At 44.0% G+C, this 13,224-nt stretch overlaps 1 protein-coding gene across 1 annotated transcript in view; it reads right to left on the minus strand.

The window, feature by feature from the left end:
• Positions 1 to 3,809: 3,809 nt before the first annotated feature.
• Positions 3,810 to 13,224, minus strand: part of tnrc6c1 (trinucleotide repeat containing adaptor 6C1) — a 38,358-nt gene continuing 28,943 nt past the window's right edge. The window contains exons 6-21 of the mRNA XM_083931634.1: positions 13,007 to 13,201; positions 12,269 to 12,435; positions 12,070 to 12,156; positions 11,544 to 11,762; positions 10,768 to 10,914; positions 10,398 to 10,517; positions 10,077 to 10,160; positions 9,655 to 9,895; positions 9,417 to 9,581; positions 8,372 to 8,548; positions 7,764 to 7,913; positions 7,301 to 7,411; positions 6,669 to 6,887; positions 5,908 to 5,981; positions 5,670 to 5,809; positions 3,810 to 5,569 (exon numbers count right to left, since the gene is read on the minus strand). Coding sequence (XP_083787760.1) covers positions 5,179 to 5,569; positions 5,670 to 5,809; positions 5,908 to 5,981; positions 6,669 to 6,887; positions 7,301 to 7,411; positions 7,764 to 7,913; positions 8,372 to 8,548; positions 9,417 to 9,581; positions 9,655 to 9,895; positions 10,077 to 10,160; positions 10,398 to 10,517; positions 10,768 to 10,914; positions 11,544 to 11,762; positions 12,070 to 12,156; positions 12,269 to 12,435; positions 13,007 to 13,201 — 2,687 coding nt within the window. The 3' untranslated portion in view covers positions 3,810 to 5,178. The remainder of the gene's footprint in view (positions 5,570 to 5,669; positions 5,810 to 5,907; positions 5,982 to 6,668; positions 6,888 to 7,300; positions 7,412 to 7,763; positions 7,914 to 8,371; positions 8,549 to 9,416; positions 9,582 to 9,654; positions 9,896 to 10,076; positions 10,161 to 10,397; positions 10,518 to 10,767; positions 10,915 to 11,543; positions 11,763 to 12,069; positions 12,157 to 12,268; positions 12,436 to 13,006; positions 13,202 to 13,224) is intronic.

Consider the following 13,224-nt stretch of genomic DNA (forward strand, 5'->3'; position numbering starts at 1 on the left):
TTTTAAAAACACACTTATTTTAGTCCTTGAGTAAACATTTACACATGAAATGTCCCCGTCTCCCCTCAGTACTTGTATCATGTTGTTTGTTTAGCTGGATGAGGGGTGAGGCCGACACTCAGTGCAACGCTAGAGGCTAGTAACAATTAACATCAGAATATATTTTCGACAAGCAAAAAGAACACAAAAATAAACCCAAAAACAAAATCAACAATAAAAGTATACTGAATTGAAAAGAAACAAGGCGGAAATTCCTCCGCTGTAATCACGAGCTCTCACACGTACTTTCGTTTCACACGCTGAACATTCATCCGTACAACATACAGTACAAGCAGCCTTGTGCAAACACTCAAATACAACAGATGTAAATTTGCCTTTATATCGATCTTTGTTTTCAACAACACTCGTATTTCAAATTTAATTCACTCTGAACCGACGCTATCAAAAATCTCTGAAGTGTATGAATGAGACAAAAAACCACTACAAAAAGTGTTCACATTACATTATTGGCGCTTCTTTTGATTCAAGTATTTGTTTTCATTATTTTGTATTACTCTGATATGTTTATGATCTTGTCTTCTGGGAAATATAATATTGAGGAGGATACACAGGGTAAGGGCCAAAACCCGGGCAGGGTTGGGGGGAGCTTAGGCTAAGTGGAAAACAGAGAGATCTAGCCATATACACTCATACACCCATTATGTACTCTTGGTTGTATACTGTATAAGAACTAGCATGTGCATATTCAACCCAGGCCTTTGTTTTTCTTCAAAGAGTGATTTGCTAATTCAGCTCTTTTTGGGGCCCCTGCCCCAGACCCTCGTCTGATCCATGATTGATAAGCATATTTTGCCCAAGCTCCAGTTGCCTTTGAGTCCGTGTGAGTTTAAAAAAAGGGAGGGCATCTGATTTCCAACACTAGACAGGTAGCTAAGAGGTCAGGCGAGGGGGTGTGGGAGGGGGGCGGGGCTCTCAGTGCTGGTGCTGCGCCAAAAAAATAAAAATAAAAATCCAGGGCACATCTGAGACTCGACCTCTGTCCCAGTAAACCGTCCTCCCACTCTATTCCACTCCCCACTTCCGACACCAGTTGCTTGATTCAAGTCCAGTGTGGAGTTAATGCAGGTTTTCAGGAACAAACGCACAAACGGACAACACAGGCAATAGTGATTGTTTTGTTGAATGGTTTGAGTCTAAAGCGACTCTGGAAGAGGGCAAATCCCGTTTTAAGACTTGGTACCAAACTTGAGGTGCGTCCCTATTTCTGCGGATACGTCGACCCCAAAAGCCAGATAAGCAGAAATGACCTGCTGTACATATGCTGGCGCGACCTTCAGGTAAGAGGTCCGAAATGAACCACCTGGATACAGCTTCCCCACATGTGGGCCGGAGAACGAGCCCAGATGGGGTGAGAAGGCGGCAGCTTGCAGAGAAACAGAACAGGCATCTCAGCCTTGAAGTGCACAGATGAAACAGAATTTCTTTTTTTTTTTGTAGTTTTTTTAAGTTTTTGCGAAAACCTTGATGATAAAGAAAAAGATGTTTTTGGTATTTAAAGAGATGTACCCGATGTGACCCATAAACAGTGCACAGACACATACAGGGACCCCGCCCTCCCCCCGCACTCTGGTTCTCCACTAAATTTCCAGTCCGCTGTTGGTGATAGAACAGCACCATACATCTGTCCTGCCCTTCTACTCCTCAAGCCTCCTACAGCTGGAGCTTGTGGTGTATGCCCCCTGCAGCAATAAAAGAAAAGTCTCATCACGCTAAAGATGAATGAGGATATGGCGAGGTGGAAGTAGATATTTACAGATCAGTTGGCACAAGATTGAAGAAGTGACTGTTTTTGCCAACCACTGGTGCCTCCAGCAGATCATTTAGTGTCATGTAGTAACTCTGTCCACACAGTGGGAGACTAAACTCTTTAAGAGGCTCTTTCAGGTTCCCTTACATTTTATAGAGGGGGGGGGGGGGGGGGAATTCAAGGGAAGCTGCCTGGTAGTAAAGTTTGAGAGATAAGTGAAGATTGGCAGATGAGGGGGGGTGTTTGTGATTTTCGAGATAGCCGTGAACGTACACCTCCTTGTCTTTGCATAGAAATGGAAGGCTGTTATCAGTTGAGGTGGTTCTAAGTGTAACTGAGTGCTCCCAGAGTTAAACATAAAGCACCAGTGTGAGTGAGGCCCATCAACACTAAATTATGTGTGTGTTATGAGACAACATAGAGCGGAGGTGCCCCAGGATGGACAGAGGAAGTCGGCTCAGTATCCTGGTGAAATTTGACTGCACAATGTTTACCACTTGATTAGACTCTTCAAACCACCCCCGTCTGACCCCAACAAGCCCACATAAAGACCCCCCCACCCGTCTTTTCTACTGAAATCTGCAGTGTTTGGTATGGCCTTGCTGCACGGCTGAGGCGTACCTCTACACTACACACTGCTTGTGCCTCGGAGGCAGTGGGAGGGGCAGGAGAGAAGCTGAACACTGCATAAAGACCAATATTAAAAAGCCATGAAATCATCATCAGAAAACAATCATTATCTATATCATCAATGATAACAGCAACAATATCAGCAAACTTCATGACAACAATCAAATAAAAATGCACACTGGCAATTCCATAAGTGGAACCAAGAAAAAAAAAACATCAAACACCTCCATCTCTGGCTAAAGTGATCCTTGCAGGAGAGAGACAAAGAGAGAGTGGAGTTGGAGGTTGCTGAGGACAGACTCTGGCACAGCAGTAGTAGTTAATTTAATACAGGTGGGCCAGTTCTGAAAGAGCTGCTCTTGGCCTGGAGGCCAGGGGAGGAAGAGGAGGGAAGCCAGTCCTTAGGGATCAGCAGGGAGGCGGCGAGCGATGGGGTGGGTGGGGTGAGGGCTTGCTGCAGAGCACTGCACTCTGCAGCAGGCAGGCACTCAGTGGCCATACTATCACACAGGTTGGCAGGGCCTCCAATAGAAAGAACACAGGAAAAAAAAAAAAAAAAAAAAAAGGACGACGACGATCCTCCCTGCTGGATCCAGTAAAACATAAACACGTCGAGTGTTTCCAGACACCAAGGCTGAAGATTTCAAAGTATGCAATGTAACAGTGATATTTACTTTGATAAAGAGGGTGAGTGCTTTGGGGTCTTTCCCTGCTGCACCCATCATCAGTTGAGTTAGTTATTTCTTTGTATTTCCCTTCACTTTGCTACCATTTTTGACATCCTTCCGGGTCCCACGGACTTGAGGGGAGAAGGATTGAAATTAAAAAAAACAAAACATCTTCACATCCATGTCAAGTTAAAAAATAAGTATATAGAGAAGCCACTGAGCAGATTGCTTTTTTGTCCTTGCTTTTTTTTCAGTTTTTATTTGCCAGTGTTGCTTCTCCTTTCCTCTATTCGTTGGCATTAAGGGTAAAATGAGCTGCGACGCTCTTGCTAAGTGCTATGATAGACCACCTATTCACAAATATTTGCTTCAAACTTTTTTACCGACGCAAATTTGGGCAAAAAAGAAAAAAAAAAGTCATCTGGTCTTCTGGGTACAAAAGGAAAACAGGCTCGTCACATTTTGGTTTGATGCCTTCTCCCAAAGCAGACACACACACACACACACACACACACACACACACACACACACACACACACACACACACACACACACACACACACACACACACACACACACACACACACACACACACACACACACACACACACACACACACACACACACACACACACACACACACACACACACACACACACACACACACACACACACACACACACACACACACACACACACCCCTCCCTCTCCCCCAAAACTAGTCACTGGCATGAGTGTGGAGAGTAAGTTGGCTGAAGAAGCGCTTTGTGTGTACGTCCTTTTATCTTGGACAGAAGGTGGTTGAAGACCACCAGAGGAGAGATGAGAGATGAAGGGGTAGTAGTGGCAGTTTTAGGGTGGGGGGCCAGATAGCATTTTTTTTCCCGTTCAATCCTTCCTTACAGTCTCCCCCTCTTTCCACGAGAGGTCATGGTAGGGTGCTTGGACGGTAGAGTCTGTGGCTTATATTGCACGTCACTTGAAATGGTGGGAAACAAACATCAGTGGGAAACATCTACTTGACTTGAGGTTTTCCACAACATCAGTGAGAGGGTCCAAGACTGAGACCAAACTGCGAGTGGCCCGCAGACGAGTTGAGGTGCATTGAAGTGTTTTTTTTTTTGTTTTGTTCTTTACAGTTCCTTAGTAATAGCAGTGGTTCATTTTGTCGTCCATCACTGTACATGCGACGACCCCCCAAATCCCCCCCACCATGTAAGCTTGACAGACACATTTCAGTAATATTATTTCTTAGATTTGTTTGCAATGGTTTAAGAAGAAGAAGAAAAAAACACTACAAAAATAAATGGCTTGAAGACGACGAACAGAGTTGCATCATTCCCTTTTGAGCATTGTGTGGGGAACTCAATCTGCTTGCAAAAATGCACTGGAGTTGTGAGCTGGGGTTGCTTACGTTGAGCCGCAGCAGCATGTACTCTCCACTCAGGTTTCACTGACTCAGAAATAAGAGTGTGCAAGTGTCCGTATGCTTCTTCACCAAGTACAGCGAGTGAGTGAGGATAGCAGGGCAGGAAAGAGGTTAAGGCTAATATTAGTGCTGAGAGAAACAAATGTTAAGTCTGGACCAGCTGAAAGTTTGACAACCACTCTGATTGAAGGGTTTTACTTTGGGAATGATGCCTTTTCATGGATCTCTGAGGTGCAGTATGATTGCCTGAAAAGGCAGAGAGGGATTACGCAACTTTAAAGATGGCAGCTTGTTGTGTCAGTTTGAACTAAAGTACATGTTTTACACGGCGAGTTCCCATAAGTTCGTTTCTGTAAAAAGTTCTCTTTCATCATAGAATGAAAGACTTCTTTCTGTGTCTCCAAAAGGAAAAGCTGAACACTGCGACCGAACTCTCTCACTGAGATTCACAAAAGAAACTGCAACTGAAAAGTCATTAAAAACAAAAAGGAGTAGAGGAGGTTGGCGAGGGTGAGCAGCGAGAATGTAGCCTCGCCCTCCTCCTGTCTCTCCTTTTCACCCTTTACAGCCACACTGATTATCTCCACAATGATTTGTAAGATTTTTGTTCCTGTTGGTGTTTGTGAAGCCTGGGCTCTTCCATCCTACATGGACTCTCCACTCAGCAGGTCCCCAGGCAGCAGCGTATTGATTGGGGTGGGACTCCCCATGACCCGCCCCTCCTCTCCACTCGGGGGTCCCCATAGGCTGGAATACTGTTGCACGCCACCCCACAGCAACTCTCCGCCCGTCTTTGCTCCACCTGTTCCCAGGCCGGCGTTACTGCTGCTGCTGCCGTTGTTGTTGTTCCAGTGGGGTGAGTGACCGATGGGATGTGGGACTCCGGCCCCTGCCCCACCCATCCTTGTCTGATTGGTGCCTGGGGTGGCCTGCCAGCTGGTTGTTCCGCCGAGCGACTGGCCCTGTGCAAAGAAGCGATTCACTTCCTCCTCCCCAGCAAATTCTGCCAGGATGGTGGTGTTCCCAAGCACGCACCTTGACAGAAGTGAGAGGAAAAACATTAATGAGTAAGAATAAAAACATCTTAAAAATCAACTGAGCCGAACACCCCGAAGCAGTTCGTTAAGAGACGTACATGTGCAGGGACTTCTGAGCCTTGGCAGCTTCATCCTTGGAGCTGTAGCGCACCACAGCGTTGCCCTGCGTCAGGTTGAGGTGGAATGTGATGAGGGGGCCGTGTTGCATGCACAGTGTACGCAGAGTCGAGCCATCAATCTGGGACACACACAGAAGACAGAAAGAGTAAGTGGACAGATACAGTAAATTATGCAGTGGTAAAAAAAAAGAAGAAGCAGCTGATTTGAAACTGGTACCTGTGGAGTGAGGTTCCTCAGAACCAGCCAGCTACTGGTCCTGGTGGAGCTGTCTGTACTCCATGTGGTACCTGCTGTGTATAAGAGACACAAAAATATGTATATTAACAAGCTTGCCTGAAAACAAAATCAGTTACCAAATCTGAATGGGTGGTGTCCATGACCACAACAAGATCTTAAGTCCTCCACGGCCTACTCTGCATCTTCAACATTAGCCTGTGGTTGTACGGCACATCAAAGTGCAGCTTGCACTTTGAGTAAACTCATACTGAAAACTTTACAACTATACACACTAACGAATACGGCTCCATAATCTGACTTTTAGACAACTCATAAATTATTTGATCTTTGTGTCTTAGCTATGCAGTATGTCTCAACTAATTTCAATTTGTATGCCCAATATGTTCACATAAAGCACAAGAACATTAGCTCATATGTCATATGTCTCCAAATGTCTTTGATGCCAAATGATGCGCAAAGAACAGAATTGCAAGAATACAACCAATAAACCTGCGTCTGGTGTAGTCAAGTACTTATTATAAGTAATAGAGGCACTGAGAAAAAACATAAAGTTCAAGAGGGCTTTTGACAAAAATGAAAATGGATTAATCAACTTGACTTTCTTGGATTGATAATGTGCTCATTGCAATTGTAAGATCAGTCCTATAACTATTGCATAAGGAAGTAATTATGGAGGAAAGTATACAAAACCTTTAACCTAGCTTATATACATTTCTATATATATTTTACTATTAGGTAACCTGTGGTGTAAGAGCTGCTCCAGCCTTGGGCCAGACCCAGGGAGTTGCCCCCCCAGGTTGATGAAGGCTTGTTGTTGGTGAGGCCAGGTGGGGGTCTGGTAGGAGCCGTGTTGCTGCTCCGGGGGCCCTGGGGAACCTTCCACAACTCGTGGGACAGAGAGGCCTGGCTGTGAGAGATGGGGCCTGGAGACCAAGTAGATTTCATCTCTGACAGTTTACCTAGATGGAAAGAGTGAGGGAAAGAGTGAGGGGTTCTGCCTGCAGAACCAAGTGACCAAAAGAGAGCTGCTCCCACAGGAGGGAGTCCTGCAGAGCAAAATAATCAGGCTTAAAAGTGCTTTCATATTTGTCAAAAGGACAGCACTTCCCAAACCACACACAAGAAGAGGATACACTAGAAACACTAACACCACAGGGGAAATATGCACTGCATGAGAGACAAAGTTGAAAAGGAGAGAGCTCAACAGAGGATCATATTTAATCAGGCGCTTGAATGGACAGGAGAGATGTGGTTCTCCAGTGAGTGGTTGGGGCTCTGGTTGTTACAGTAACAGGAGGGGGAGGATAATGTTAATTTGCAGTGATTCAGCCACTGCAATGTGGGGGGAGAAGGTTATGGATGAACCATGTACCTGCATCGTCCGTCTCCGGGGAGGACAGACTGAACGAGCTAGTGTAGCCACTGACTGGCCAATCAGTTGAGGGAGGCAGAGCCTCGTTCTGAGATGAAGGGGGAGAGGAGCCTAAGCCGATGCCATCAACACAAACAAATAGACAAAACAAACAAATAAGGAAAAAGAAATAGCAGAAAGAGAAAATGGAGTAAAGGAAAAGGCACTACAAATGATGATAGTAAGCTTATAAAGAAGAGAAGACAATAAACTGGTAAATGACAATGAATATAGAAACATTTAAAAGTAGGAAAATGAAGAACAAAAGAATAAGAAGCAGGCTCTCTGGTGAACACAGCTGCATGATACTGAATTTTACACTTAAATACATGGGGACACAGTTCCTTCTATTAACCACTACACAAAGGCGTCTTACTAAGTAGCTTACCAAGACATGTTTTCCGCCCTGTAACCCTGCTCTCACCTCCACTCCTGTCCCGCAGCAGGTAGCGGTTGACATCTTGGATGTTGGTGTTGATGGTGGGCCCGCTGGGGACACTGCCGGGGGTCACGTTAGGGTCAGTCTCAGGGTCAATATTCTGGAGGCCCTTCCAGGGCACACCGGGGCAGAACTCTGAAAATCAAAATTTAAAAGTTTGCATGTTTTTTCCCCCTATCTTGGCGTAAGATTAAACAATAAATATTTATTTAGTATCCGTTTTAACTGAATGCTACCAACCATCTGGTAATCTGGCATTATTTTTTGGTTGCTGATGTTTAACTGGATGGTTACTTTATTTTAATTGCTTATAGATGGAGTGATAATAGTCCTGTGTAATTGTACACCATAGTTCAGTAATGGGAAAGATGGATAACGGTGAAGTGAAGTGAAGTGAAAGAAATTCCAGTATGAAAGTAATGAATAGTGCTTCAGTTCTCCTAATTCAACACTGAAAGGAATAAAGCAGAACTATTTTAATGCACACATATTTGGCAACACAACCAACTAGATGAAACAAACTGGTTAACAGTGATCAACATCTGGCTCCCAATGAGAAACCATCAATAGAGAGCACTTCAAGTGTTCCTCACCTGGTGGCCAGTTGATATTGGTCCCATTGGCCATCTTGTCATTACTGCTCTTGCCCTGCCCCCAGCTGTCTGGGGGGACCAGGGGGCTAGTAGGAGACTCTGAGCTGGACATCAGGTTGTAGGGGCTGTACGAGTCCTCCATCTGAGGGGGCTTACCAGGGGGGCCCAGGTTGGCACCTGAGATAAGTGAAATTAAAACAAAAAATCCCTTAGAAAAGTGGCAGTGAAACATGGAAAATATTTTGGCTTTTCCCCCCAACCAAGTAAACAATCAGTGCGTTTACATGCAGTTTAAAACCCTGACCTCAGGTTAAGGGCATACCCCGGTTTCTTAAACACCATGTCAACACCATACCCCGGGGAAAAATCGTGTTCTCATACCCCGGCTAACAGACCTAGAGAACTCCTTCAGTTCCCCGATTATTCATACATGTAAACAGCATTCTCTGATTATTATCGGGTTTCTCATCTGCACATGCTCCCCACTCCATGGCGGTGGCCTTTGACCCGGAAATAGAAAAATCCAGGAAGCAACAGAGCCGAAAACAATGTGAAAAAACAACAATAATAGAGCATTAACTTTAAAACAAGGGAGGACTTTACAATGGCAAGTAACATTACAACCAAGAAGACCAGTTTCGGACGTAATTCTGTCCAAAAGTCGGCTGTTTGATTTTGACAAAGGTGAACCGGAAAAAAAGCCGTATTCAGTCCAGCTGTATGTTGGTGGAGCGCCACCTACTGTACCGGAGGTCGAGTTACTCCAGCATTTTCCCATTCAACCCCCAGTCATGTATACTGGGGGAACTTCAATAATCCGACCAATCCCTTAACCTGGATAAGGCCATTTTCGGGTTACTGATGTGCATGTAAACGCACTGACTGAAAGACATCTGCATCTGGTCCGTGGTATAAAAAGGTCTCAAAAATGAAAACTAGAAATCAGGCTTAATTTAGAAAGAAACTTGTTATTGTTGTAAAATTAAGGAAAATGAGATGTCATCATAAATGCAAACTTTGCACCAGATGGGGGGAGTTTTCTCACCATGCTTGCCCAGGTTGGCCTCTAGAGGAGAGGAGTTTCCAGAGAGGCTCTCAATGGAGTTGGGATGCGTCCACTGCGACAGGCGCGATTGAGGCTGGGGAGGTTCCTTCATAGATAGACTTCCCACATCCATGCAGTTTACATTCATGTTTGGATTCAGTCCAGCTGAGGAGACAGAGAAGTGTTAATACATGCGTCACCTATTTGCCATTCAAAGAGAAAGATTAATGCTACTCACAGAGAGAGTAGGGGTTGTAGGTGTTGGGAGATGACTGCGGCTCTTTGGTCTGCAGGTCAGGGAGGCCTGGAGCTTGGGGGTGACCTGGAAATGAATCCAGGGTGGATTTGGCCCCACCAGGTAGCAGGCCCGAGTGGGAGGGGGGCGGCTGCTGTTGCTGCTGCTTCATCAGCAGGGCCTGGGCCAGCTGACGCTGGTGCTGTTGGATCTGCTGCTGCATGTTATTGATTGTACGTGCAACCTGGGACGACATCACAGTGGAGACATAGTTAGGATCTAAATTATGCTGGTGTTATATATATGTTTTTACATCACAATCAAAATGATTTAGGTAAATTAATTATAACTTAAGTCATTTAATTTTCTGTGATTTTCTTGAGTGAGTAATAAGAGAAAAGTTAAGGTTAAGAGGGGGAACTAACCTGCTGCTCTTGTTGTCGAATGGGGCCAGAAACGTTGCGCTGCGCCTGCAACATCTGCTGCTGAATTTGTAAACGCTGGTATGCCTGTGTATCAGGTAGAAGCATGTTTCAATCTCAAAAGATACCAGTGTCTATATATACTTTAAACTCAATAGTTACTAAGCAATACACAGATGTCACGTAATATGCATTTGCTCTTTGTAGATATTAGCCATGTGCGCTCTACTGCAGACAATTATATCATATCATATCGTATCAATTATATCATATATTAAATGTATCTCAGAAAACTGAAAGCACACAAGGCTAAATGAGACTCACCAGTTGCAGCTGGTAAAGTTGATTCAGAAGGGTCATATGTTGAGGATTTATTGGTGAGGTTAAAAGTGCAGGATTCAGACCAATGTTTTTTGCTGCAAACTGTAAGAGCTGTGCTTGAACCTGTAAGCAAAGTATCAACACATTAAAAAGTCAATGTTTTAACACAATTAAAACTTAAAACAGATCCGTTTGTGTTTGGTGCATACACTGTCTATGGGAACATGATGCATAATAAATGAGGAACTCACACTGGAAATATTTGTTAAGACTGTTAATAATTAATTTGTTTGTATAGTAAATAGTAAGTGAAAAATGAGGCCATGCATTTGTTTGTTTATCTATATGTATCTGTATGTAAATATGCATATACCTGAGGGGAGAGAAACTGAGGCACTTGAGCCCGTAGACTAGGCTGAGAGGAACTGAGAGGTGGCACTGATGGGTGAGGAGGCGGCTGCGGCTGCTGCATGGCCCGGGCTTGTGCTGCTCCACTACCGCCAAACATTCCACTCTGCATCTGCCGGACGAAGGAAGGGTCAAGAGAGATGGTCAAAAAGTGCCAACATGTGCTTAAAAGGTCTCACATTATGATCATTTTCAGGTTCATATTTGTATTTTGGGTTTCTTCTAGAACATGTTTACATACTTTAATTTAAAAAACAAAACAAACACATTATTTTTTCATACTGCCTGTCTAGATATACCTATATTCACTCTCCATTTTAGCATCTGTCTCTTTAAGCCCCCCTCCTAAAAAAGCACAGTCTGCTCTGATTGGCCCACGCTCTCGTTGTCTCTACACTGTCATTGCAGTCGGGGAAAGACTGTAATGGTACTTTCTAACTATATATAGTATAGTTGTAACACACAACTGTACAGAAATCCTGATGGCTCGTTTAAAGGCCCATTTTCTGAATACAGGGTGTGTTTAATTCTCCTTCTTTATTTATGATTTTTCTTTCTAAATCAAAGTGCAGCTTGTCTTACTGGCTTAGATTTAACTTTGAACCTCTCTTTATCAACTGCTTTTCCCAGGGATAACTTTCTAACAACCCAGGTGAATATTTTCTACACTAAATATGGTGCTAACCAGCGTTAGAACTCAAAACTATTTTACTCACAGTATATTTCAAATGCATTAATTACCTTATCCATGAAGGGCGAGCGGGGATCAGCCGAGGGATCTTTGGAAAGAAGCGGAGGCCGAGGGCAGCTTATGGGCTTGTTGATGAGCCCGTTGTTGTAGTCGTGGCCAGCTAACCCCATCCCCCGCTTGTCCAGCTCTGTCTTCTTCTCCAGCAGAGCACTCATGGCCTGGTCCAGGCTCATGTTGTTGCTCTTCAGAGCCTCCTCTGCCGGATCCCTCTGGAAAACAAACCAGGAAGTATGAGTAATGCATAAAAAAAATAACGTGTAGGGTATGGACGATATGCCATTTCAAACTTACAAATACAAATGACGTTGTTGGGTCTGAAAAGCAGATTTGGGTTACTGGTCTCTCACATATGCTCCAACTGCATTAGTATTTTTCTTACTAAATATTTTCATGATCGATTGATCTGTTGATTATTTCCTCCATTAATAATCTGGTCTATAAATGTTGTAATCATATAGCATTAGTTCTGAGAATTGATGAAGAACATTTTAGCAGTTAAGCGCCACTTTAACTCACAGGGAAGCCCATGTCTGTCAGCTGTTTGATGAGACGATTCATGATCCATGCATCTTCTTGCTTCCCCGGGACCTTTCCCTGGGAGAGCTGTAAATTATTATTACCGCATTAACATTAATAACATTTTACTTTGAAAATGTAGTATAAATTTGTTTCCTCAACGACAATGGGACTATTTAACGTTATTAGCCGCTCATACCTTCTGTGGGCCCTTTTTAGATGCATTGCCCCAAGAGTTACAGGAAGAGTTGCTCTCCTGGGAGGCAGCGTTGTTCCACATATCTCCCTCCTCAGCATCCCACTGACCTCCCGACAAGTTCATCTCTTCACCTCCACCTCCCCATCCGTCTTGCATAGGTTTGGGGGCTGAAAAACACACCACAAGAGAGGATGTACACCAAGCAGCGTTGAGGATATATACTTTGACACATGCTATATGTGATCCTTTTACATTATCTTTGTTTATAATAATTCATTAAAATCAAAGACTTTTCAGCTTCAAAATGTAATAATAAGATTTTTGTTCAGGATTTAACCCTATCCTCCTGGTTCAAGTTAAACATCAAGTTTGTTCTTTTTCCAGTGAGCTTTTGGTTTTTAAAGTACTATATATTAAGGTTAAGACAACTCTTTCATGAAGGAAAAAAAACCAATTCAAGCCTGGGAAAATAACTAAGAACTGATTGCATAAACTGAAATCATAACATGTTGCACATGAAAGCTTTCTGAACCGGCCACTAGGGGTCAATGTGGATTTGAGGGTAAACTTTCCAGTGCTCTTGCTTCCCTTGTACCATATTGATGTCCTCGATTGTCCACGTTTGACTAGATCTAACTCATCAGCAGTGGAGCACACACATAGTGTAATTTTTCCTCAAATGATACACACATTTGGTAAAGGCTGATTTGTAAAATCATACAGTGTTAAGCTATTTACCAGGTTTGCAAGATGCAGATGTCATCGTTGGGTTTCCCCTGCCATAGCTGTCTGGGTTGCCGTCTCCCCAGCCTCCACAGCTCCCAGTAGTTTTGCCCCAGGCAGAAGTCCCATTATCAACGCTGACCGGAGCGGGTGCCGTTTCCCCCCAAGAGCTCTCTGATTTTGTGTGGGAGTTAGGTATCTCTCCCCAACCTGGAGGACACACAAGGACAAGG

This window comes from Echiichthys vipera (genome assembly GCF_963691815.1).
Source record: "Echiichthys vipera genome assembly, chromosome: 17".
NCBI lineage: Eukaryota > Metazoa > Chordata > Actinopteri > Perciformes > Trachinidae > Echiichthys > Echiichthys vipera.